Source organism: Scaptodrosophila lebanonensis, unplaced genomic scaffold (assembly GCF_003285725.1).
Source record: "Scaptodrosophila lebanonensis strain 11010-0011.00,11010-0021.00 unplaced genomic scaffold, SlebRS2 tig00000024-arrow-pilon, whole genome shotgun sequence".
Lineage (NCBI taxonomy): Eukaryota > Metazoa > Arthropoda > Insecta > Diptera > Drosophilidae > Scaptodrosophila > Scaptodrosophila lebanonensis.
This window is the reverse complement of record NW_022060538.1, coordinates 6,865,216-6,893,091: the sequence shown is the minus strand read 5'-3', so window position 1 is coordinate 6,893,091 and position 27,876 is coordinate 6,865,216. Positions and strand designations below refer to the sequence as shown.

Below are 27,876 nucleotides of genomic sequence, written 5' to 3'. Positions count from 1 at the left end.
GCTAAAGTGGTTTATTACCTTGTTTTACAACTCACAGGCAACAATTGGCGCAGCAGATCTTTTGTTTGTACCAACAACCCTTCATGGGTTGGCGTTTTGGGCCTCGGTTTGGGTGCAGACGGGTCACCATTAAGTGTTGCAGTCAGTCAGCCAGTTAGTCAATGATTTGTTACTTTGTACAAGTAAATGCGAAATGGGAAATGGTTCACGTGTCGCGTGCATTGAACTGTTGTTACAATATTTTCTTGGCATGCTGCCCATGCCACAGACACGCCCACAACTGCTGCAAGTGCAACAAACTAGACAAACAGCTGCATCATGTACATAGTATACGGGTATATGATGAGTGGGAGACCCCCATTCTTATGTGCTTTGTGGTTTCAATTATTGTTGCCCTGCCTGGCATTTCTGGGTCTGCTTTGCATTCGCATTTGTGCCCCAAAGCTATTGAATGCTTTTTAGTGTAACTTCGTTCTCGGCGACAGCGTCTACATGCAACACTGTCATTGTTGGCGTTGCTTGCTCCTTTTTGCGCCAGGTTGCACACACAAAGCTCTTGGAGTGTTTCCCAAGTAGGGCTCCACCCACGCTAGGAAGGAGTCGGCAAGGAGTGTGAATGCGAGTGTGAGTGCAAGTGCTTTTATTAAAGTTTCGTTTTGTTTGCATTCAACAATGTACATAACAGGCAACGAACGCCAACAACGACACCGGCAAAGTGCCACTGCCAGTGCCAGGAGCAGGACCAGGCCCAGCAGCCGCTTCAACTCCAGCAACAACATCAACAATCAGCGACAGGCGACAACAGACGTGCTGTAGCTTTTAAATGGTGTGAGGAATGTGTGCATGAGTGTCCCTAAAAAGCGCAACGACACAAACTGTTGCTGAACTCAAAGTTTTATGCTGGCATAGGTAGGAAATGCCAGCAGTATCAGCCATACATCGTTTTTTTCCTATATAATAGAGTCTTGAGTAGAAACAACGCTAGTGCAAATGAAGTTCTTCTTTTGTACTTATCTCTCAGCAGATGAATATTTCAATACATAGTAAAAGATGTTTATTTAGAACGGCGTCTTCTTGTTTATTTAACAAACCGCAAACAGATAATCTTTATCAGCTTAAGCTTTAAAAGCATTGATCTATCAGTATACAAGTATGTAAGTTTTTCAGGTGGAGTAATGATTGAAGCAGTCAGATGTCCCGACTGTCATATTTTCAAAAGGTTATACTACCAAGCACCTAAGAGAATATCCCCCAACCGTTTTGAGTGAAAAGTTTATTTTTTTTATTTTTTATTAGCAGAGTGTTTTTATTTAAAACTGTCCATCGTGGACAATCATTAAATTGGTAAAATAAACTTCACAATAATTGATTTCATTTATGATGAAGTTGTAGTATCCGGCTAGTCCCAGGGGTGGTCCAGACGATGGGTCCTGAGCAGCCTCCTGGTCCGTTCGCTGTTGAGTGAAAAGTTGTCAACAAATTTCAAACGACCTTTATTGCACTCGCCTTTAATTTATCTCAAGCTTACTGCTTTTCATATAAATTTTTGAATACCTAGGGACATTAAAACTATGTGCTTAAATTTAAAACAAGGATTACAGCTGTCTTAAAGAGAATTTGAAGAATAGAGTTGAGTTTTCAATGAACTATATTTATTAAAAAAAGTATCTGCTATATAAAGTTAACAGCAATTGTATACATAACAACACCATGCAATTTAAAAAGCCATTTAAAGCGCTCTAACTATCTTTTCTGTTTATCTTTTTGCAGTCGGAATAAACAACAACAAAAAGGACAACACCCATTACTGGACCAATTTTATAAAACAAACGAACGCAAACACAATCAACTCTACTCACCGACTCGTAGTATTATATATGTACTCCTATATGTATCATTTACAACAACAACAACTTTACAACGCAACTTTTTGGATACACATATCTTTGAATCAGCAATAAGAGAAGCAACAGGAACTGTAGAAGGGGCCACTGTAAAAAGGAGGAAAAAGGAACGAAACAAAAAGAAGGAAAAAGGGCCACGACTCCCACATACCCCTAATACCAAAATAAATCCCAAAAACTAGCCAGCAAAATTGGTCAAATGTTATGTTGTGGCTTCTGCTGTGGCAACATGTCAAAACGAGACTACAAGGTGGCCACAACGGATGGCATCGAACTGGAGCCGCTGGGAGGCGAAAAGAGTGAGAAGGAAAAGGATAAGGAAAAACAAACAAATGGCGTCACATTTGGTAAGTTAAACCAACCAGCTAACCAAACCAACCAACAAAGATTCAACACTTAATTTAATGCACACATACCACGCGCGCGTGTGTGTCTGTGTGTGTGTGTGTAATTGCCTCAAAGGAGTCGCCAACTCCCGCGCCCCCTTGATATGATTAAAGAGAGCTCCTTGCATTGCCAACGAAGTGCAGAAAAGTGCATAATTGCACTTGTGCATAATTTGACGCTTCACGCATGCTGTTCTCCTGCTTCGTCCTTCGTGCTACTTCCTTGTTGCTTGTTGTGTGGCACCCTTTGCTGCCGAATCCTCGCCGGAGCTTCCCTTCTGCAGTTTATTCATCAAGTTGTTTTCTTAATTACGCCAAATGCAAAACAAAAGCATTAAAATGCACAAGATAAAGGCACAGGCACAGGCACAAAAATGCACGAAGCGTTAATGTGAACGGACAGACGCTGCTACTTCTGCTCCTGTTCCTGCAGGAAACCGTTAGGCATATGCGCTCATGCATGCGTCCTGCCCCTCTGGCCAGCATAGCCGCAAATAATTGTGATGATGATGAATGTCAGACGCTTGCGGTTTGCCGCCGTCCTCGTCTGCCTTTTGCTTTGGTCCTCTTTTTTATTTTCAGCGCAATTCGCATATTATTTTTCTTATTTTTTATTGTGACGTTGCCTGGCAGCGATTTTCCAGCATGTTGCTTCTTTGACGTTGCACTTGGAAAAAAAATGGGGTTGCATACAGAGTTTTCAGGATCCCTTCCCGAAGTTTCCACTCAAAACCAAAATTACATGAAAATTTAACATTTAATTGGGAATCTGGCAGAATATTAAATTTTTTGCTTCCACAAATTATAATAATGTTTTGTTATTTTGATTTCAAGAGAGTTAACAAATTTAACACTGATTTAATTCGAATTACAAAATCATAGAAAGCATTTGGTGGAGGAAGAAACTAAGCCAATGTGGACCTCTATATATAGAAAATAAAGATATTGAAAATCTAAAAATTCTTGTGTTATAGTTTTAATATGTTAATTATGTTATATGTTTTGTAGTTGCCCTGAAGACGGTTACCGTGGCGTAACCGAAATATATCGGAAAAAGAAAAGAAAATTAAATAAATTGGTTTTTCTTACTCTGACCTCGAGCCGGCCAAACAATAAAAATAACTATGAGGAAGGTCACCAAAATACTCAACGAAAATCTATTATTTGAAAACGTTTTATTTTTTAAACAAGATGATGAAGTCAATAAATTGATTGAATTGATATAATTTTAAAAGTGTTCTCATTTAATTTACATAATCAAAGATAATAACAACCTTCTTCCTTAAAGATATATGTACGTACAGAAAAATTTACTTCTATGAGCTAAGAAGTTCATTTAAATATTATTATTTGATGTCGTACAAGTACATTAATTTAATAATATGTATACTTAACTAATATTATCTAAAGATGCTGAAAGGCTATTAAACTTAATTATTAGTTGAATTGAAAGCTGAAAATAATAGATACTGAAGCATTTGGCATTTTAATCAAAAAGTTTGTGATTTTCTTTCTTGAAATATTTGTAGCGGTTGTTTGCTTTATTGCTGCAACTGAAATTAGCTAGAGCTAGGCTAGTCCCGGATCCTCCTTTCCCATTCGCCATCCAAAACGATTGCTGACTCTGTGAAGCGTAAATGAAGATACGGAAGGATTGAAAGATTTGTTGTTCGCTTGTATTTCATTTAATTTCTAAGTAATGTGATATTTCAATGGCTTTCCAAGTCCACTAAACCTCCTAATTTTACTCCTAATTATATTTTATGGCTGTCATCGCTTGGCATAACTCAAGTGTCTGTATTCGGCCCCCATTGGAACATTCACAAAAGAAGATCATGGCCATTGCTTTGCTTAATTCGAATCGATAGTTAACGATGATGTTAGATTAACTGTTCATCATTAGCAACATTTCATTAATTCCAAAAATAAATGCAGCGTTCAACTCAGCTTTAATTTACTTCACTTTATTTTATCAATGGCAAACAAAACAGACTGATGACCTAAAATACTTCAATTAATTACTCATCAAAATGTGCGTACTGATAGTTTGTAGCCATTTTGATTCCTTCCTTTACTTTGGATACTGCATCTCTGAGCTAGATTTTAGGGTCTGCTTTTTTTCAGTGTAGCCATCAGCTCACTATTTACTGCTGACGCAGTGTCTGGCAGGCAGACAGGAGTAGGGCAAAGGAGCAGTCAGGGAGCAAGACTTACTGCCTGACAGTCGAACTGTCAGTCAACCTACGAGCCCGTCAGGCAGTCGAGCGGTCTTTGTAAAGTGAGCATTAAGGCCTCCTCAGTCAGATTCGTGCCAGCCATTTCAATTTGTCGTTCGTTTTTTTTATCCGCCTGCGTGTGTATGTGTATGCATGAATTGGGCCCCTGGGGCTATTACTTTATTATTACGTATTAAATAAAATTTCGACAAGAGCCCAACGGGTTAAAAGACGCAAATATGGAATGGTTTGCAACCCCTTAACGGAGTAAGACTAAGACTGAGTCTCCTTCATTTTTTATCAATATTTTTATTATCTGTAAACGAAATCATTCTCACTTGTGCACGCCAGAAACCCGAGTGGAAGGCTTTTGAAACATGCTTATTCCCTCACCTACACATACAAACGACTATGCACTCGTATGAGTGCGAATAAAAAGCAACCTCCAGAGCCAAGCCCAAGGCAAGCCAAAGCAACGCAAAAGGCGCCAATGCCAAATCAGTGTCACGGGAACAGGACGTGTGCTTGTCACCCACGCAATTAAGGATGCATGAAATGGAGTAACCACTTGACGGAACCGCAACCTCATGTGCATGTCAAATTCAGATGCCTATATGCATTTACATACTTGTATATATGTATATGTATGCTTCCATAACACGCGATGTTGTGTCCAAACCAGTTCAAAGAGTCAGTTTAAAACAGGAAAGTGTGCTTCTTCCCTACAGATGTTATGCTATCTCTTAAAGCTGCTTCATTAATAAGCTCCCGAAAAATGTGTAAACGAAATATCTGGAGTCTATTTTTAAACGTAGCCATAGACATTAAGAACTGCAGACTCCCTTAAGCAGATTATCTAAAAATAGCATGGCTTCTAAAGCCCTTAAAATGGCATTCGTACAGCAGTCTTATTTAAGGAAAATGAAATCATAGATAATCATAGAAATCATAAGAAAATTGCACATTGAACTTTGAAATTAATGTAAAACAGACCTGAAGCAGATTGTCCTCGACTCCACAATTAACAATTAATATCATTAAATTTTATTGGACGCACCTCACAGACACACACAGACACCTACACGGTCTTTTGATACTAAGTCTAAACAATTTAAAAAAGATGACAAACTTTTTAAGTTAGGTGAACCAAAATTTGAGAAGTTTCGGTTAAAGCTTTAAAAGAAATTTTTGTTTAAAGCCACAAAGCCACCCACTTCGTTTTGCTTAAAAGTTTCTCTAAATTTTAAAAATGGATTTTCAACTAGTTCATAAATTTGGACAACTCCCATGTTTACCTGTAAGTTGTGTGTGTGTGTTTTTGTGTCGCTGCTATGGAAGCGAGCAGCTTACACGTGGCCGGGCACATTTGTCAAGGAGCCTCGGCCGCGGCAAAGTTGTCAGATTGCAACGTGCATCGGATGATGTTGCAGGAGCAGTAGCAGCAACAGCGGCAGCGGCAGCAAAAGAAGTAGCAACAGCTGCCAACGTTGATAATTACGGGATGCGTTGATTGCGTTTTCAATGGGCTCAACACGCACACACACACACTTATATATGGAGCACTTGCCGCATGCAAAACACATACATACATACTATATGTGCAGACACTTGAGGCGGCTTGACTTAAATAAAGAAATCCTGCATCCCGTTCTGTGAAAAAATAGGGCTAGAAGAAACAATGTAGACACTGTAGGGCTGCCTCGTCACTTTTGCTGTTGCTGTTGCCATTGCTGAAGTGGGCCAGAGAGTTTTGTTGGTTTGTTTGTTTGTATATACATAAGTGTGTGTATACACATATATATATATATACATATATACGTTTAAGAATATACATATGCATCAACAAAGTGAAAGTAAAGGCGGAAAATGTGTTTTTAGGTCAGTCAGGCTTGCATGGCACTTCAAAACGTAACTCAAGCAGGAAACGGGAAACTGGGCGAGGGGACTAAAAGAAACCGAGAAATAAATACATATACAATTGAAAAGCAGCCGTCACAGCTCAATTTAAATGGCAAGCGTCAAAACGACAGCAGAGACCAACGCAAATAATTGTTGCGAAATAGCGCAAGCGAAACACAATTAAATGCGGCTACAAAGCCAACTTTGAGGCGCGCACTTGAGCGCCCAAGGCAATGCAATGCAATGCCCCTGCGTGTGTGTGAGTGTGTGACTGTATGAGCTGGTGTATATGTGTGAGTGACTGACGCAGCAATTAAATGGAAATGAAAATTACAAAGGAACGAGCGCAGTCAGCAGGCAGGCAACCCAATTGTGGTTGCGAAAACTGTAGCATACTTTTCAGCGCCACTTGAATCAGACCCAGGCCCATTTGGATTACTGCCACTTTGGTCATGCTGCTGTTGTTACTGCAGCCAGTCTAATATTGCTGGATTATGCATCTGGAGCGATGCAGGATGCCCTCAACTTCATCCTCGTCGAGCTCAGCAAAATTTCTGCTCAATTAGTTCGCATTTATACTTTTGCTTGTGCTTGTCAAGCGATTCGTATTAATTGCACTCTGGTACCATGTGGTATTACATATTTCCCCATTGCTGTTTTCCATGCATTTGAACTTAACTGGTTTCTTTGCTCGCTTCCCTTATTTCTATTTTGTTGTTGCTCAATTCATCAGCAAGTTTTCAATAAGCACTTCAACACGGTCTAGCAATTAATTAATTCATTAAACATCATGCGATTCCAAAGTGCGATACCACCACTTGCAGTTAATAAAGTTTCAAGCTGTTTTTATGGTCTATTAGAGATTTTAGGTATGAGCTTGTAACTTTGTAATAGGAGTTGTATGTACTGTTTCAGATTACAATTAAAACCAGCATAGGGTAAATATTTGAAAATATAGAGATGCAAAATAGTTGAAATATAAAGTCTTCAGCAAAAAAGCAGAATGAACATAAAAGGACAATATTTAAAACTGCATTTAATTAAAAATTGAAAAACATAAGCGATATCTTGCAATTAAATCAAAAAATACATTTTTTATGTGACATTAAATTTGAACATTGTGTCTATTAAGGCAGGAGTTAGATATTTATTTTAATAAAAGTTAAACAATGACTTCAATTAAGTTGTGCTGTTGTGCATGTAACAGCTTTTTGCAAAATTGTTGTTGTAAACATAATTATGCGAGCATTGTCGGCATTTGTATTCCCACCAGGAATGGTGGAAAAAATCAATAGTTTGAATTTATTTTAATTGCAGATTGAATAAATAGAATATGCGTGCATTTTCTGGTTTTGTGGGCATATACTAATGGGAATGAATTGGTATTTTATTATTTAAGACACATTCGCATTAGGAGTAATAAAATTGTAATAATTGAATAATAATCCACCAAATAGAGAATTGATTACAGTTGCATAAATGTTGATGAATCTTTTGAAAGCAGCCGATGAACTCTAGACGCTTCATATCATTAACAAACATATTTGCAAGCAGAATGAGAACTCTGAGGTGTTTGATTTATTTCTGTTATACAGTCTTAGTCAAGGTTTAGACATTTTTCGTTATTTTCTTCCAATGGGACCACGGCAATCTCATTGTCTCTATAGCCATACAAGAAAAGTAAATCAAGCCCAGTTCTTATTATGATACGTTGTGACGCCGCCCTGGCAATCATTACAGAGTGCTGTAAGGATACAGAAAGGCAGCACTTGGCTGCCAGTGTGGTGATCTGTAGACTATAAGTTAGAGTTAGTCCTTCGCCAAATATATGATAATAGTGTACGTATTTCAGAAAACAACCACAGAGATAATTTTTCTGCAATTAACCAAGTTCTTCTTGTGACAATCCTTATTGCTTAAGCTGGCTAATTAGTTATGTGATTAGACCAGTTCCCTTCTTCATAACCATCTTCAAATTCCATTGTCAGAGCAACCTCCTTCAATTTGCTCTTAACTTTTGACACTTTTGGCTCTTGATGTCGCAATAACCATAATATAAATAAACATAATGCAGCATCATAGCAACTACTTCAATAAATGAAATACATGCATTTGATTTGGTTGTTAATTGTTGACAAAACAAGCCAGTTCGACAACTTGATACTTAATTGCGACAAAACCATTTGTATAAGTAACCGAAATTACACAGCAATTGAAAATAATAAAATCGTAATCCTCAAACCCAATTCGTGCAATGACGACGTTAAAGGACAAGTGTAAGCACACCCATATACACATACACAAACTCATACAGGCACACAAATTACCAAAATTGTCGACATATTTTAACGACAATGCCGGGCTAAATGAGAGGACAAGCCGCAGCATGCTTTGCAGCTTAATTTTATCGATTGTTTCATAAACGTCTATTATTTTACCACCACATTTCGATCAACGCAACACCCTAGGGCCGAGGTCTCCCAAAAACAAAACAAAAAAAAAAAAAAAATACATACCAAGGCACAGCAGCAACAACACACACTTGTGGTCATGTACAATAAGTTTAAGCATTTGGCAAGGGGTGCGTAGAACAATTCGATTGAAGGCCCACTGGATGGGTGCTCGATTGGTGGGCGGCTCTTGGGTGGCATGCTAAATACCAACCATATGCATAGTCGATGCCACAAGAGACGTCGTTTGTGTAAATTTGCATGCGACAGCAAATACTCAACCACTGCCGTTGATACCCTTCTCCTCGTGGCTGCCCGCCCACGCATTGCGTTAAATAACCCACACACACTCGTAGGCAAGCAAGCAAGCAAACTGGCTTTGAGGCTCAAATGAATGATGTATAGGGGCCCACAATGAAAGAAAGAAAGCGACCCAACCCGAACCGAACATTGCGAATTGTAATGAACGACAGTAATGGCAGAAAATAAAAAACGAGAATTAAATGAAAATGGGAAATAAAAGTGCGACTGTGTGTACGAGTATTCGAAAAATGCCTTGTGGCCATTTCCCAATTCAATTTGCCTCAACTTTTCCACATGCTGTATGGCTCAGACCTAAGCCCTCAGCCAAAGCTAACAAAACCTTTGGCCTGGGCGGCCGGCGGCACTTTTCAGGAGCAGGAAATGTTATGCGGCAATGCGGCATGTATAAGGACAGACCGGTCAACAATAATGCCACTTGTGTGAAGCTGAATCATGCATGTAGGTGTGCCTGTGTCTGTCTGTCTGTCTGTGGGGATATGCTTTAAAGCCTTTAAAACAAATTGCTACATCAGCACTCGTATTGTAGGTGGTCTATTTTTAAAGAAAGTGGAACAACTTTCAATAATGAGTTATATCTTTTGATAAATTGAATTAGTTTAGTCAACTCGAGCTGACAAGTGATGGACGAAATATGTTTCTGTTGCAATATATTCTGGGTTTATCTACATGCATATACAAATATACAAACAAAATATTCGATTAGAAAACCAACGAGTTTTGTTAGACTAGACCCAGCTAGTACCTTATAATATCAAAAAATAATAATATTTAATCAGAAACCAACGAATTTCACTATGCTTGACCCAGCGAATTGAAGCTCTAATTTCGAAATATCACACAATTGTTGATTAATAAACGCATGATTTTATAACTCTAGTCCAGCTGCAGACTAAATCTAAATAAACCTTATACCTAGTTGCTGCTATACAATATCTACTGTATGTTTGTTTTAATGCCAAAGTTGAAAAGTTGCATTTTTTATCGACCCAAGCTTTAGTGCTTTAACTTACTGATAAATCGTTCGTTACAACAGGGTTAAGCTGAAACTTTTTCTTTTCATCAGTTTTATGAAAACTTTCAAATTTTGTTTGGACAAAACTTTGCAGTACTTAGAACAAAAGAAAACTGCAATTGTGCTTCATTTTTTCCAGGGCTTGTATTATTAAACTTTCGCACTGTCAAACCTAATTACAGTCTGCTTCAAAACTTTATCACGCACACGAAGTTCTAGCTGTTGCTTTTGTTGTTGTTGTTGTTATTTGTAATTGCTCTGCCGGGTTTGTTATGTTGCTCCATAGCATGGCATATTATTTAAAGAGGCCTGAAAGCATGTTATAATACACTTAAAAAATGCGCGCCAACGGATCATGGCTTTTCTAACACCCCAAGCGGAAAGGTTGGAGTGTGTGTGTGTGATGGGTGGTGGGTGTGTTTGTATGCTCGTAAATTTTATGTGGGATTCCCTTGTCTGTCGGACGAGAAATAGACCAAAACATAAAAAAGAAAATCGAGCGAAATGTTGAAATGCTGAAATGAAGTGCTGTGCCAGCAACAGCATCCCTTAAATAATCAGCGCGATTTCTAATGATAGTAGTAGTCTAAAGGTTGAACACACACGCACACACACACACACAAACAAAGAGTGAATGTATAGCACTTTACTTTTGACAGAACAACTAACTGACTGACTGGCTGGCTGGCTGGCTGGCTGGTGGTCGCTGCTGCATTGGGGTTTGCCTTGTGGGCGCAGTGGGTGCTTAAGGGTTGCAGTTACAACAGTAAAAGCAACAACAGCAGTGGCAACAACAGCAACAATAACAACAACTTCTCATTTATGCGTTTATGTTGCCTAGCAACACACTACACGCGTGCCAGTGTAGTTGTAGAACATAAGTTGGGCCACGAAATTTCATTTTCATTTTCGCATTCAAAACACACACACACACACACACCCACACACACGCACACATGCTCACGCACTCGCTCAGCAGGTGAGAGCGATTGAGAGCAAGAGAAGAAAAGCTCACGGCGTTGCGCCTGTGCGAGCGTCGTTACTATTTTTGTTGTTGCCACCAAGAGGGTTGCTGTTTTGCCATTTTTCACTCCCGAAATGTTGCGAACAGCATCCAGTTGGAAAATGTAAGCGCAATCAAACGCAACACACAGCGCGTTGCCAAATTTGTAGTTCAAGAAACGCAGCCGAATCTCAGTGTTGACAAAAAAAAAAGTTTTACACACACGCACATACATGCAAACACACATACATTATAGCGCACACACACACACACAAACACTTTTATTCCCCTTCTCCATGCCGTCGCGTGCTCGTCCGTGTTTCGTGTGCTGTCTATAGCGAAGGAAATCAAAAAAAAAAGAAGAATAAAAGTAATTCAATCAATTAATATCAGCGGCAAATGGGAAATGCAAACAATAGTTAAAAGCAGCAACTACAGACACACACAACTTTTCCACTTCGTTCGTGCGTTAAAAAGCGCTTTCAATACATACACACAAGCACACGCGACACACACACATAGAGACACCTTTAACTCGGCCGTATTTGATTCGCGATTTGAACACCAGAAACATAAATTAAGGCATTTATTATAATTTAAAAGTTGTGCAAAGGTATACAAAACAACAACATTTTATGAATTTCTTATTAAAACAAAAGCAATGTGCAAGTGGAACAGCCATAACAGCCGGCACAGTGTGACCAAATGCAATATAGATATGTTAATAATTCATTTAAAATATGCCTGAATGTCTCCAATAGAAGCCATTCAGATTTTATATTGAACACAATGTGGACGTGAAGCAACCAACACAATAAAGTCGCGGCACAGTGTAACAAAACACATTTATAGCAATTGAATTGCATGCCAAATATGTTTTAATGCCTCAAATAATAGCCATAAATGTTATAGCTTTGGCTTAACGACCGCGGCTTTTACTGCTTTATTAGTTGTTGGTATTGTGACCTTTTAGACAGGCAGTGGCCGCAACCAAGCAACAATAATAACCCGTTACATGGGTGCCAGCAAAAATGAAAGGGCGAAATTAATTAGTTAGCGCCATACAAAAATATCCGACAAATGCATGAAATTCAAACACACACAAACACATGCACGCACACACACACACACACACACATAAGTATGTACATACCAACATTTATAATTCAGTCAAGTGGCAAAAAGGGAGCAGCTGAAAAAAGTCAAGCAGTGTAGCAATAGAAGTGGCAGGCAGCAGCTGAAAAAAATCACTGTAAAAGGACTGGAAAGCGCACTATTGACATATATACGCGCATTGAAACGGCATATACGGGCGCGCACACACTGTGAAAGAAAACGCCGCAATAATCAACAGCAAGACAAAACAGGAAATTCACTTATACTCTGGCGCTTTCACACATACAGAGACATAGAGCGACACATCTGAGGAAATGCGCGCTGTTGAGCTTTGCGTTTTGACATTTCATTTTCAAAACATAAATTCCAATGCGAGAGCAAGCACCGCACGAGCCATGCGGTGAGAGAGTGAGAGAAGCAGGCTGAGAGAAGCAGAACTTTATTTTCATTTGGCTCTCATATGCACACTCACTCTCACTCTCTCTCGTCGTCGTCGTCTCTCTCTCTATCATTTTCACCACTTGCTTTGTTAAGTTTTGACTTCTGTGCAGGCTCTTCAGGTTTTTGCATTCACATTCAGGCGAGAATGACGACAATGAAAAATACTATATGAAAATGTAAACAAATGTTAAAAACAATGACAATTCTAATATTAATATCAGTAGTGTGTCGCGTGTTCGTGACAGGTGGTGCGGGCAGGTGTTGGACTATTTCTATACACAATGCAAATATTTTACTCATGACAGTCACGCACACACACGCACATGTTGCAACAATAAATAAACTACATTTGTTGACATTGACAGTAACTGAGGTGTGTGTGCTTGAAAGGAATTCTTATTAAAGCACGCAAGCTAAACAACAAAATGCGTGAGACAATAGAAAGGGGAATGCGTCATTTCCTAATAAAAATATATAGCATACTTATGTGCGCCTGCATGCTGCGTTCACTTTTCAAGGAAACTGCTAAACATTCATTTTATTAATTAATATTTTAAATCTTGAATTGAACTTAAATGAAAAGAAAATTAAATAAAATACTTGAAAACAGCCGCTCGCAAAACATAACCGCAAATAAAACTCGTGATGATGCTCAAATGCAACTTCAACAACATCAAGTGCTGTTCAAAGGCAGACAGAGAAACAAACACACAGACAGATGCCGGCACACACACACACACAAATTATTATTATATATGTATGTACATAGTTATGGCAACAAAGAAGCCGCTTTTTGGGGGTTGGTTTTTTGGCGTGGAAACGCGTTGAAAGCGCTTTTCACTAATTCAATGCGACATTGAAATTGCGAGAAAATGTAAAAGTGCGATGCCGGCTGCAGACAGCCAAATAGTCGGCTGACTAGCCGGGCTTGGCTCTCAGACGCGCACACAAATACAAACACAAACATAGACCGAGACAGAGACAGAGACGTCGCGCCGACCGGAAGTACAGCGTAAAATGGGAGATGGTCGAATGTCTGGCTTGGCACGAAACCCAAAAACAAAATTGAAGAGCTCTGCGTGTTCTCGATGCCGGCAATTGCACACAGAAAGCATGGGAAGAGGGCGCTAAAAAGAAAGTGGAAAATATTTTGGGGATGACTGCATAAATTATGAGCAGGAGATTATCAGCATGACAACAACGTCGACAGGCTAAACTTTGTTTGCCCACAATTTTCTATTTGCCTGAAAAAAATTGTTCTGCAGCTTAACAAATTGTCAGGTGGTGGTAGCTAAATATGCTCTGGAAAATTTGCTCACGGGTGAGGGCGTTGGTTGCTTTGCCTGTTTCACATTATGTTTCTGTTTTTTTTTTTGTTTTGGCTACTCGAGACTCAGTCTGTTCCCTGCTCATCTCAATCTATTGCATACAAAATGATGCTCACGTAGCTCTGAAAGGGTTCAAGTGCCGCAATAGACTTTGATTTCGTTGCATATAAAGCTAGTGATTTAGACAGCAATTATTGAAACGTGCACGTGTTCCAAATAAAAATCACACATTGGCGCTGCCCGAGGGCAAATATACAACGTCGTCATCTCGCTTGACCACGCGGCGTTATAGCAACGCAAATTATCGTACGTATTGGCCGGAAGACAAAGAGAGATCGGCCCCGTTAAGATTTCGGTCGTTGGCGGTGGTCGGAGAGGTTCGAAAATTTGGCGTCGCGAGCGCATCGAGATGACAAATGATCCGGATCTAGATGATTGTGCATTTCTATCAGGTAATAATTAAAGGAGGCGTACATTCACACATACACACACACACATATATATAATAATCTGCCTCTATAGTGAATATTTCTCATATATGCGACAAAGCAAACAATCAGTGTTCAAATATTAAATTTAATATTCCCTCCTGTTTTTTTTCTTGCCTCTTTCCTTTATGTGCCGCCGTTTTTTAATTACATTTACCATTCTACCCAAACAGGTGGGGAATCGAGTGGCGGCCGCCAGACCCGCACCGGTGTTGCCGTCTGCTCGCAACGTCGCGCCCTCCTCGTCGCCGGCATCGTACTGGGATCCCTGCTCCTGACGGCGATTATCATTGCCTACGCTGGACCGCAAAATGGTAGGTTGCTCTGTACATATTTACATTTCGGTTGCAGTTTATCGTTTACTTTTTTCTTTGGAGCCATCAATGGCTCCACAACACAAGAATAACAAACAGTATTTGATGGGGTTCTATAGGGATGCTAGTATACATACGAGTATGTATGTATGTATGTCTCAAAGGTTTCAGTTTTAATGTTGTATGTGCATATATAGTATATGTATGTAAACATGCGATGCTGCTGTGTTTCTGATAGGTGGTCGGTAAGGATGAATCGAAATATTTGTCAACTTTAACAAAATGAGACCACAAGTTCTAAATAAAAATCTTACGCAAGTCCCCAATTAAACTAAAAAGAAGGAAAGCGGAAAAGAAGGGAGAGAATTTTCTGTTCCACACAACTTGGTCAATTTAATAATTATTTATTGTCTTAACATGATATTGAAAATATTTAAGTAGTTAAAACTGTTTTTTAAAGAAAAATATACATCACATATAAAAGAAGCACGTGGTTGGATAAAATCTTACTTACTTGTAGATTGTAAACAAAGAAAGAAATTGACAAGAGCTTCAATAAATAATTATTAATTCAAATATTTGTATGTACATAGTATGTATTTTATTTGAAAACAATTATTGCTTCAATTTATTGAGTCTAATAAATTTGTAGTTGTGAATTTTTCAGACAGACTAGAATTGTGTTGAAATATCGTTTTAAAAGAAACATTTACAAACTACAACATTTTTGCCACTTAAAATTAATTTCTGCAGCAATTCAAGTTAAACTATAAATTTAGCTTTGAATTGAAATTAAAATGATTGGCCCAGACTAATTCACTTTCAGGTCCTTTCATAAAGGCTGTAAGGCAATTAGTGAATCAATAACAAGCATAACAAGCAGCTGGCTTATAATAATATTTATGTGTTTGTCAATAGAACACACATATTCGATTGTGCCAGATAGCTGGGAGGCGGGTATTCAAACAAACAAACAAACACATTCCTTCACAGCTTCAAGGCACGTCAAACATATCGGGTTTCGCTGATTAATGGACACAGTTACACTCACGTTCTACATACATATATACTATATATGCACATATTTACGTTCTGCCGAGAGTATGCAAGTTACAACATGCTTTTAACAATATTAAAGGAAACCACAGCTATGCCATTACACCTAATGAATATGGGTAGATGCGAGCATCCCCAACTCCTGCTTCACTTCCTACGAGTACACCTCGCATTCAGAGCTTGACGTAAGACCTGGCATTTGAACACCCACGTAACAGTTGCTTTACTTTGATGCACACACACACACACACACACACACGCACACACACACGCAAAGCAGCTCAGTTCGGGGTCGGGGTCGGGCCTCGTTTCATTGCAAATTTTATGTAAAGTGCAAACATAAAGCTTCCATTGCATACTTAATAGGGCTAAATGCATTGAAGGCTAATTGTATTAGGCCAGACGCAAATGCAGCTATTACACATACATGTACACACACAACTCTGTGTGCATGTTGTGTGTGTTGTGTGTATTTGCGCGTTTACTTTTTGTTTACCCTTGCTGCTGATATTGACATTTGCGCCTCAAGCTTGATTCTGCAAGTGGGTGGGTGTTTGTGTGGAAAATGCACTTTGTACTATATGTGGCAGCTATGTTTTCTACAATTTTATTGGCTTTAAAACGTGACCATGGCGGCTATCGAACAAGTAAACGACTTTGGGGATTAGCTATATGTTTCCACGCTTTTCCAACAATGCTACCTACGCTCAAAACGAAAATAAAATTGTTGTATAATGAACGCCACACATTTTTTCTATATACATACAGATACACCTCTATATGCTAAATATATAATATGAAGCTATATATTTTTATCGTTTTTTTATATTGTTGTTTCATTTTTTTCGTATAAACAATGTTATATATATGAAAATTTCTCTTAAATGCTTGTTTGATTGGTAAAAATGTGAGTAACAAATTTTCAAGCCCAAAACTCTTTACCGGTAACTAATAATGTACTCTATTTACATAAATATATTAAGAAACATGTCCGCATGTTGTTGTCATCATATGTTTGTTCAATATTTCTTTCTTAGTGCATATTTTGATAAGTTTTGATAAAACTGAATCGAATTACGATAAAACAAAAACTAAAATCCTCCGCAAAAACAAAACGCATAAACCCCATCGACCGTTTGATATCCTGTACCCAAAAGAGAATTTAAGAGCTAGAAACACCATAACTGCAATGTCTTGGCTTATCAACTTTATTATAAATTTCAGATATCTCTACTCAGAGAGTACAAATTTTCAGATTATTCAATTTGGTTGCTTGCAATGTAATCCGATTTCTATAACCTATTGCCAATATATTAGAAAATAGTACAGGATATCTCATTGTCGGATCCGCTAGTCTTGAATATTTGCTCTTATTTTGAATTCCCTTAATATATTTTTATCAGATCACGCAGTTTAAAGCGAGCGCTCTTCAAAAAATTTTAAACTAACCCTGATATTTTAAATAGAACTAAGTTATTCTTTGAAAGAGGAAAGCCATCAATGTTAATTAGAAATCAACAATCCCAGAGCATTTTGCAGCTCTTTGGCATCACATTTTAGTAGATCATCAGTCATGACACATCCACAGATACGATTATAGCTGTCATTATCCCCTAGCCAGTTGTAACCCCCAAGCTTGTCCCTGAAGTTGTTTGTTTTTTTTTGTTTGAAATTTTTTATTTGTTTTAACCAGCTAGACATGCTAAAACATCCACCAGTGTGTATTTCCCTATTTCTTTTTTAACCCCAATTTTTCTATGCAGTGTTTTTATTATTTTTCTTCTTTTTTTTTTGGTTGTTAGTCGTGTAAAAGGCGGTTGCTTTAAGCGGCCAGCTCCAAACCCAAATGCAACTCTAAGCCACATGGCTCATCGTACCGTTTGTGTGTGTGTATGACTTTTTCAGACTGTTCGTGTGCGGCTAAAACGACGTCTGGCTATGAAACGGATGAAGAGAACAACACACAGCCATTCAATCCGATTGCAACAAACGGGGAGCCCTTCCCCTGGCTCGAGAAAACTCTGCCCACAAGTGCACGTCCGATGCGCTATATGGTGACCATACACCCCAACCTGACGACGCTCGACGTGAAAGGTGAGTAGTCCATCCATCCTGGATGTGAAGGCTATGCAAATTACTTGCGTATAATGCAATTTATTCTTCTTTTGCATCGAAAAAGGTCAAGTAACCATCGATCTGTTCGTGGAGAAGGAAACAAATTTTATTGTGCTGCACATACAGGACCTCAACGTGACGGAGAAGGTGAGTTGGGCGTGCAAATGAAGCCAATTAGTCTTTAATAATGCTCTCTGACATTTCATGGACAGGCCATTGTGACGAGCGGGCCAAAGGGCTATGCGCTAAAGATTGTTAAGGTGCTGGAGTTTCCGCCACGCCAACAATTGTACATTGAAGTCAAGGAGAGACTGAAGAAGAAGTCCAATTATACATTGAACTTGCGTTGGTATTCCAAGCTGAGCCCCGAACCGGAAGGTTTCTATGTAGACCAGTACGAGAGCTCCAATGGACTGGAACGGTGAGTAAAAAAAACTCATTTTTCAATGCAATATTTAACAAGTTGCTTTAGTTTTCAAGCCCGATTGCTAAATGTATTTTGCTTGAGGATATTAAGGAAGCTATAAGATAGTGTGGTTTACGAAACCGTTGTTAGCTAAATTCAGAATGTCCTGGGATACGTAAGCGTTAATTTAAAGTCCACTCGATGGTCGCATTCATTTCTGAACAATCAAAAAAAAGTGGAAAGAAGTAAATGAGATCCATTTTTTTGGTCTTTCCTCTATTCATAAACTTAGACTTAACTTTTTTTTCCCCACATAGGGTTGCCTATACCTACCTGATCCTCTATATTTAACTATATGTATATATTCACTAATAAGTACATAGACTAAATATATATGTACACTTGTAACAAATGTGCATTTGCTTTAGACTGATAGCATTTTTCTGTTAATACATAGTTTCATAGCTACATTGAAACGCCGCATAATTTATTTATTTATCTACCCTATCTTTCTATATCAACAACGACTACCTAGCTTGAAACAATAAAAATAACTCATTGGCCTATATTAATTCCTATACTTAATTTAATTATTCTGTTGACCTCTGAGTATTTCTTAAAATTCAATTAAAAAATGACATTCGATTGAGTTCAATCTTTCCTCAAATATTCAACAACATTTTTTAAATTGTTTTAAAATTGAAGAGATCTTTATAAGTTGAACAAAAGACACAAAATACAGCCAACTTAACTTAAGTTGATTCAGGCATATAATTCGTGATATATCGCGATTCAATGATACCTCAATTAAAAACAAATAATAATTTTACTTGTACACATAATGTTGTTTAAAATCACACTTTAGAATTCACTTTACAACCCATATTTGAAAAAGCTTAACATTATGTATGCAAATTATTTGTGTATCTGCTCAAAGCTTAATCCTTAGCTAGAATATTATTTATATTTATTTATTTATTTAAATCAACAAGTGGATCTGTCGATTTATTCAATAACAATATATAAGTATTAACATTTTATATATATATTAAGATTTAAAATTAAAAATTCAAATATGATTAATATAACATAGTCTCAACTTAAAAGATAAGAAAGCCCACGAAAAAGCTGTACAATAACGTCTATAAATGGCCCCGACACGTTGGGGGAATTTTATTTGCCAGTTGGCCAGCTATGCCCCGATTCACAGCCATATGTGGTCAGAGACATTATAGACCTAACAATCTAAACAAATAGTATGTAGAAGTCTATTCTATTCTACTTAGGAGCTAATTAGAAAATGTAAGGAGTAGAAAGATACAGAGGTAAAGAGGGACAGAAAGGAAGAGGAAGAGAAAGGGGAAGAGAGAAACAAGGAAGACAAAAGGAGAAAGAGGGAAATCTCCAACCCGGTGGGGGAAAGTTTTAAGCCAGTCCGGCCAGCTATGCCCCGACTAACAGCAGTATGTGGTCAGAGACTTCCACGGAGATAACTATAAAGAAGAACTTGTATAGAATAAAGAGAGAGTTCTGTTGAGAGTATATGAGAAAGCTCATTATAATTAATATATAATCAATATAACGTCATATACTAGAATAAAAGGAAAAGAGCAGCTGGCATTATTTCTATGGCTATAAAACAATCGAATTCGGCCTTAGACAGAAGAGCAAATAAATCAATTTAAAGGAAAGGGTTTTTGATGTTTTCTGTGAATATACCTCGATTATTCAAATACATACCATTATTATCTTTACAGCCTGCTTGCAGCCACTGTCTTCAGGCCGAATGGAGCACGCAAAGCCTTCCCCTGCTTCGATGAGCCGCACGTGCGAGCACCCTTTCGCATCTCCGTATTTCGCGATCGCTTCCATATAGGTCTTTCCAACTCGATAGTACATACGACAGAAGATGTGGGCTTCTATATGGGCACAGGCTTGGTATGCACTGCCGCAGAGTACTCAGTGAACTAAGTGACCTATTCATGAACTATATCTTTACAGCTACGCGACGACTTCATAGAGACGCCGCCACTGCCGGCCGATGCTGTGGCCTGGGTTGTCAGTGATTTCCAGCGCGAGTCGCTGCAACCCTCTGCTGCCTATATACCGACCACAGTGGCACCGGCCACTGCCGCAGGGGCCAAGAAGTCCGCCCAGATGAACAACTACACGCAGCTGAAGAGCAAGAATCCACCGGTACGCAACATCACTGCCCTCACACATTCTCTTAATGTGAATCTGACGCCACGTCACAATGCAACGACAACCACAGCGCTGCCTACAATTCTGAATGGGAATGGTAAACCCTCGAATTTGACCGCACTATCCCAATCGATGGGCTCGTCCATCAAACGCGCACCCTCGTATACCTTCTATGCGCCGCGAGATCTACTGCCGCGATCCTCGTTCATATTGCACACATCGCGGGATGTGCTGGAGTATTTGCAAACCTGGTTGGACATCAGCTATCCCCTTACAAAAGTGGACTTTGTGGCACTGCCTTCGCTGGATCGCAATCTCATCTCCTCGTTGGGTCTGGTCACGTTGAAGACTTCGTTTCTCACCGATCCCGATTCCATTACCACGGAGCAGTATCAGTTTAGTGCTCTGCGCATAGCCGAGGCCATGGTGCGTCAGTTCTTTGGCGGCATAACCTCCCGTAAGGTGCTGAAGGATGTCTGGCTGTGGGAGGGACTCATACAGTATCTGGGCATACACGCCCTCTCCCCACTCCAGGAGAGTTGGCCGCTGCGCGAGATGTACCTGCTGAAGATGGCCACCGCAGCGTTGGACATTGATGCCATACAGGGCTGGGACAGCATTATGAATGGCACGAGCCATGATGGCAACAACGAGGAGTTCTTTGTGCAGAAGACAGCGGCCATATTCTCAATGCTGCACACCGCCATTGGCGAGGATCGCTTCCGGGGCTGCCTGGGTTCTTTCCTAAAGCTCAATCGCTTCAAGACGGCCGAACCCTCAGATTTGTGGACCATATGCACCAAGAAAGCGAACGGCTCGAAGAATATCAAGGACATGATGACACTGTGGACACATCAGCCGGGCTTTCCACTGCTCACTGTCACCAAAATGGGCAACAGCGTCTCCATAGCGCAACGTCCCTTCAAACCAGCCGATTTTCTAGCCATACACGACGACTCGTACGATGGCAACAATTACAATCAAACCACATTGAATGCCACGGATATGCCGAGCACGGTAGCACCAACACCGGCTAGTAAGCACAAAGGACCTGCACCCATGAAGTGGATATTTCCGGTCACCTATGTCACGGACATTAATAATGCCAGCGAGACGCTGTGGATGCAAAATGTTGATGGTAAGCAGTTCTATTTCTATGTCTTGATTAAGTCGTGCTTAATGACCTTAAATAGAAATTCGAGTTAAATTCCAAGTTTCAGGATTAGTTTTAGAATTTTTTTTTTTTCGCTGACTTTGATATTTATATTTTAGTTCCTTTCACTGCTTTTCATACAAATGCATTCTTATCCATGGAGTACAATCAAGCCAAAGGAAAAAGATGCTATTTATAACATGGCGAGCTAGGTTGAACTTGTAATATCCTTTTGTCTTTTAAAATGAGGAAAAGTGTATGAAGTGCAAGTCATCATAGGTCATATGTTCTCCGAAGCCTGAATGAAGCTATTTTTTATAGAATAAAAGTTAGATCGGGCTCCAAAAAGTGTATAGCATACATATGTGTTTTCGATCATCACAACGAGCCGATTGATCATGATATATCTACCTTTAGGAACGATTAATAAGTTTGATGAGTAAAAGAGCAGATGCCAACAAACTTAGTGAGCAGGTTCTTCTCAGCTTATTTATTTTCCTATTATTTATTATTAGCCATTCACCTATTTTATAATAACTTAACAAAGCCAAGCAAGGACTCGTTTTGGGACACGTTTAAGATTGTTCACAACTCCCGAAATTCTTCAACTGACTAGATACTATTCTGAGAAGCATTAATAGTAAGATATTAAACAGTCAGCGTGTTCTATTGAATTTAGTTAAGGTTTCATTTCATTCAAATTATCAACTGAAATTCCGCATTCTTCATTTCAGTTACCTTCAACGTGCCGGAGAATGTCAAGTGGATCAAGGTAAATGCCATACAGAATGGCTACTATCGCGTGGTCTACAACGATGACAACTGGGCCAGTCTTATAGAGGAACTCTCTAACAATCCGAAACGCTTCACCAGCGAGGTAAACACATGGTTTTGAAAAACTTCTATTGGGCTATTTAACTAAGCTGTATTTCATCTGCAGGATCGCATTGGTTTGTTGTCGGATGCGTTCACCCTTTGCCACGCCAACTTGTTGCCCTGCGAGATTACCATGAACATGATACAATATTTACCCAGCGAGACGCATTATGGTCCCATGGCCTTGGCATTGCGACATCTGGAGAAATGGCGACGCATTCTCAAATACTCGGAGTGCTTTCTCATGCTATCCGAATTTATCAAAATGAAAATATCCACGGTTATGGAGAAAGTGGGCTGGACCGATGAGGGAGATGTAGCCATTAGGTGAGTCAAGCGGAGCTAACAATAAAATGGGGTGACAACTCTATCTAATACGTTGCCCTCACACAGACTTATGCGTCCTGAGGTGCTGCTAGCTTCAGTACTATGGGAGGACATTGATAGCATAACGAAGGCTAAGAACATGCTCAATCAATTTCTCTACTATAATGGTTCGGCCATACCGCCAAATTTGCGCGAGGTAAGCATCGGTGCCAACATCTCTGCTGTAATTTTTTAAGACTCCTCACCTTTTCCAGGTCGTCTACACCGGTTCCATACTGTCCGGTGAATACATTTACTGGCAACATTGCTGGGAGCGCTTTGTTGCGCTGCATCGCACCTCAGAGACCTTTGTGGAGCGCATGCAGCTGCTGCGCGCGTTGGGCCGCACCAAGGACGCCTGGCTGCAGAATCGTCTGCTCTCACATGTCACCATGCTGCCCACCGATGAGGTGGTGCAGGTGCTCAAGGCCATAGCAGGCACTCCGACGGGCGGCGCCATGGCCTGCCGCTTCCTGCAGGCCAAATGGTTTGAGCTGGAGAAGCGCCTAGGTCAGGGCACCTTGAGTTTCGCCAAAGTGATATCGGCCATCACACAGTATGGCGCCACGAAGTTCGACTATGACGAGGTAAGGCAATAATTCACACACCATAAATAATTACACTACAGGCAGTAGTGTAAGTTCTGCGAATTCTTTTTATTAAGGTATACATGGGGGTCACCAAAAAAAAGAACACGTATTCAGTGGCTTTTATAGTTTCGCAAATCCTATTTTTTCCTCTCTTTTAAACAAAAAAGGAATTTTAATAGAATTAGGCATCTTAGTTAAAATATATGATGAATCGTTAAATGAAATTCGTAGTATTAATGAATATCAAGAGACATATTTAGTATGGTCCTAAATTGAGCTTCCTAGCTTTAACCACAATGCTAATCTACTATTATATCAGAACTACTTAGTCTTCAAATAAAAAAGATTTGTTGTGAAGTTGCTTTGTTCATGAGAGGAACTCAAGTGCTCAGATATTTGTCTATTCATTTTCTAAATTCCATGTGCTATCTAAAAGTTTTTATACCCTGTACCCGTAGGGTAAAAAGGGTATATTAGGTTTGTGCAAAGTATGTAACATACAGAAGGAAGCATCTCCGACCCCATAAAGTATATATATTCTTGATCAGCATGACGAGAGAAATCGATCTAGACATGTCCGTCCGTCTGTCCGTCTGTCCGTCCGTCTGTCCGTCTGGATGAAAGCGAGGATCTCGGAAACTATAAAAGCTAGAATAACCAAAGTTGGCATCCAGATTCTCCTAGATCCGAGTAAGGACGAGTTTAATTTTTTTTTTTTTAATTTTTCCCCCCTTCCTCCTCTGCAGAATTTCGTCAATAGCGTCCACATTTCAAATACTACCTAAACCAAACTTTGCACACATAATTTATATATAATTATCTACTGTTGTTTAAAATTTATTTAAATAAATTTATTGAATTCTGTCAATTCTAAGAAAAGTTATTAGCGAAACAAATTCTCGCCAGTACAACCCCCACAAACTGCAGCAACAAGCTCGCTCTTCTTCTTCCTCTTTTTGCTGCTGCTTTGGGCGCATATAACTCAGTGACGGAAGTTTACCTGGGTACAGGGTATTACACTGTCGGGCTTGCTCGACTGTAGCGTTCTCTCTTGTTAAAATAAGAAATATTAGGTCCTTCCCAAGTAGAAAATCACTCTAAAAACAAGTAGAACCATTCTCTTTTTCCAGTAATTGTGTTTAAGTATCAATCTTCATATCTTAAATATCGTGTACTAGATTACTGAGTCAGTCTGAACCATTTTAATTTCCCTGAAATTATCTAACCACGCAAGGCTATGAGTCGAGGTACAGCATTTTAATCTACCCCCAACGGGTTAAAGATTTCCGCTTTCTCCTAAGCATTATAAAAAACTACTCATTACAATTAAATTTCCGGCTTAATTTTATTTTTTTGTTTGTTAGACCTAATCACTTGTGATTTGGGGCATAGCTGTCCGGCAGTATCAGATATCATTGTATTTTTATTTGATTAATTTTTGGGTTTTCTTAGCTTTCAATGCTTATTGTAAAATGTAATTTATTTTATTATTTTATGATGTTTTTTTTAATCTTTTTCTTTAAATTCATAATAAAGTTGATTTCAAATTCATAAATACAAGTATTTTTTAAATATGAGAAAATATGTTTTGTATTAGGTTTTTCGTAAAATGAAATATTTTTAAAATAAGATATTATATATAGAATATAGTAATAACACAAAAATTATCCCTAAACATCTGGTTAATTGTTATCGCAAAATTGTTAAACAACTCGCAGCCCCTTTTGTAGAAATCGTATTCACGTTAAAAAAATAAAAATACTTAGACTTAGATTTAGTTTTCCATTTAAGATATCACTATTTGAGAACTCTAGAATTGTCTCTAATACTCTTTCCATTACACTTACAGCTGAAATCGCTGGTGCATCGATTTGGACGTGGCCATGGCATGGCAGTCTTGAACATGACGCTCAGCAGCGTGGCCTCCAACGTGGAGTGGGTGGCCAGATCCCAGACAGCGCTCTACAAATGGGTGGAGAGCAATTTGCACTCACATTGATGGGGCTTATCGACTGTTGGCTGGAGGACGGCATTGTTTATTTTCTGGTTCAGCTGCTGCACTGCTGCATGCCTTTCAGTAAAATATTTTGATTTAGATTGGAGTAAACGACTACTTGCTGCATTTCCTCATTTGTAATTATGTTCCTTGCAATGACAAACACTGACACACATACACACACATACACTAAATAATCAAATTAGAGAAATCGAATTCGTATTTATTTTAAAAACCAGAAGACACTATGAAATAATAATTACCATATCATATGCCATACACTTGTGACTCAAGAAGGACAGATCTCGGTTAGTTGACTCTTACTTTGAACGCCATTATAAGACGACAAACTCTTTTTGTTGGGAAAGTAAAGCAAATTGTATCTATATATAACATTCTAGTAAGTATCCTAAACAAGAGAATTAATATTAATGTATTAGAAGAACAACAGCAACAACACACCAAGCTCTTATAGTATATGTATATGAAAACTTATAATACACTTTTCTATTGTCTACAACTGAACATGATGGATATATCTATATACTGTATATGTACATATATTTTACAAACACATACATATTTAAAAAACAAGCAAATTTGTAATAAGCGAGATCATATTTTTTCAAAAAACCCAAACAAACAAAAAACAACAAAGAAAATACAAATGAAACTTAAAAGAAAAAAAATATATATATATATGATATGTACTATATAGCATATTAGCCTATAAAGTAAGCATCAGTTAGAAAGCTAAAGCAACATATAATTTTTTATCCAGTTTCTTTTAGAATGCCTATATAGTATACATATACGAGTATATATATTTAAATTAATTTATGTGTAACTAAATGTTTTTAGGGAAACCAAAATTATTTATCTAAATGTATGAAATTGTATATCTGCATCGGCTATATATCACAGAACTCTTCCTTAATCAGCGAGCAAAGTGGGAATGGCGCGTGGCATAATGTTGGGACATTCTATCAGATAATCAGCGTACAAAGCCATAGATATGTACATAGCTTACATGCCTACAACTGATACACTATTTATTTATGCACACAGACTACTTAAGCCTCTTGTTTGTACTCTGCGATAGGGGAAGCGTTATATATTTAGGTTAATCGCTGGCCATTTCAATAATTAAACATTTCATTTGCGTTGCCGAGTCAGTCGTTGTTGAGTCAGCTTTGAATGCTATCAGTTTTTTTTTTTCTTTTTGTTACTCAACAAGAAGGAAGATATAGATAGGAAGAGGGTGCGAGTGAGCACGTTTCTAAAATTCGGGTTTTTTGTATAAAAATACCTTCGCTACCTGTTCGTATCACCACTTGAGCGTCTATAATTTTATGATCTTTGCTGTACACCCAGTCGGGCAGAACTAAGATTAGAAATGTACCTAAACGGCGATCGATTATAGTGTCTGCAGAATACATATACATACTATGTTTATACATTTATTCTGCAGACAATATGTATGTATGTAATGTGCTTGTAGTCTTTTGCCAAAGCTTATCAGCCCCTTTTGTCCGACGCCAGCGTCGTTAACCTCTGCTGATAAACCACTCACTCGTCGCTCTCTCGCACTCACGCTCTCTCTCTCTCTCTCGCTCTCCCTCTCTCTTGCTCGGCCTCTTTGGCGATCACTAACTTGATTTCAACTCTTCCTCCAGCGACAAGTTTTCGGTTAGCAGCTACAAGCAGCTACAAAAACCTTCAACATACATACTACATGCTCGTATTATTTAATGATAATTTTTATTTGCATTCATTTACATATCTCAAAAGATAGTATGTATGTTTAGTTAGTTACTATAGTTTGTCAGACAGTAGTGGTTCGTTTCTTGCAAACTAAGACTATCTCAAGATACTCGTACTCGTACCCGTACATTATCGCAACAAAAGTCAATCGGATCAGTAATAAATAGGAAAGCTATTGAAAGTACATTGGGATTTCCATAAAACGTACATCGTACTTACAACAAAAACAAGCAACTAACTTTAGAAGAAAACAAAGAACAAGTTTTGGAGGGATTTTACTGTTTTCTAACATGTATGTACATATGTATGAAAACAAAGAACAAAAACCGAGAACAGCATACAAATATTCGTATAAATAATTAAAACCACGAACGCAAAATTTAGAGAGTTTTACAGAAGCCGCATGGAACAGAGACTAAAATGATTTGAATGTGGATTAGCGGCAGGCTTGGCCGGTTAGTTTTTTAAGGA

The 27,876-nt window shown here is 38.6% G+C and overlaps 1 protein-coding gene across 2 annotated transcripts in view; it reads left to right on the top strand.

The window, feature by feature from the left end:
• LOC115620673 (endoplasmic reticulum aminopeptidase 2) overlaps nucleotides 1–26,300 on the top strand; it is a 30,319-nt gene extending 4,019 nt beyond the window's left edge. The window contains exons 2-13 of one of the 2 annotated variants that reach the window (XM_030514036.1): nucleotides 1,771–2,251; nucleotides 14,741–14,881; nucleotides 17,843–18,031; nucleotides 18,117–18,199; nucleotides 18,265–18,473; nucleotides 20,216–20,396; nucleotides 20,460–21,798; nucleotides 22,548–22,690; nucleotides 22,754–23,016; nucleotides 23,083–23,212; nucleotides 23,271–23,642; nucleotides 25,495–26,300. In XM_030514036.1, the coding sequence (XP_030369896.1) occupies nucleotides 2,104–2,251; nucleotides 14,741–14,881; nucleotides 17,843–18,031; nucleotides 18,117–18,199; nucleotides 18,265–18,473; nucleotides 20,216–20,396; nucleotides 20,460–21,798; nucleotides 22,548–22,690; nucleotides 22,754–23,016; nucleotides 23,083–23,212; nucleotides 23,271–23,642; nucleotides 25,495–25,644 (3,348 nt within the window). In that variant the 5' untranslated portion in view covers nucleotides 1,771–2,103 and the 3' untranslated portion in view covers nucleotides 25,645–26,300. Of the gene's footprint in view, nucleotides 1–1,770; nucleotides 2,252–14,740; nucleotides 14,882–17,842; nucleotides 18,032–18,116; nucleotides 18,200–18,264; nucleotides 18,474–20,215; nucleotides 20,397–20,459; nucleotides 21,799–22,547; nucleotides 22,691–22,753; nucleotides 23,017–23,082; nucleotides 23,213–23,270; nucleotides 23,643–25,494 lie in introns of those variants that run through there. The other variant, XM_030514035.1, reaches the window with a different exon arrangement.
• The last annotated feature ends 1,576 nt before the right edge of the window (nucleotides 26,301–27,876 follow it).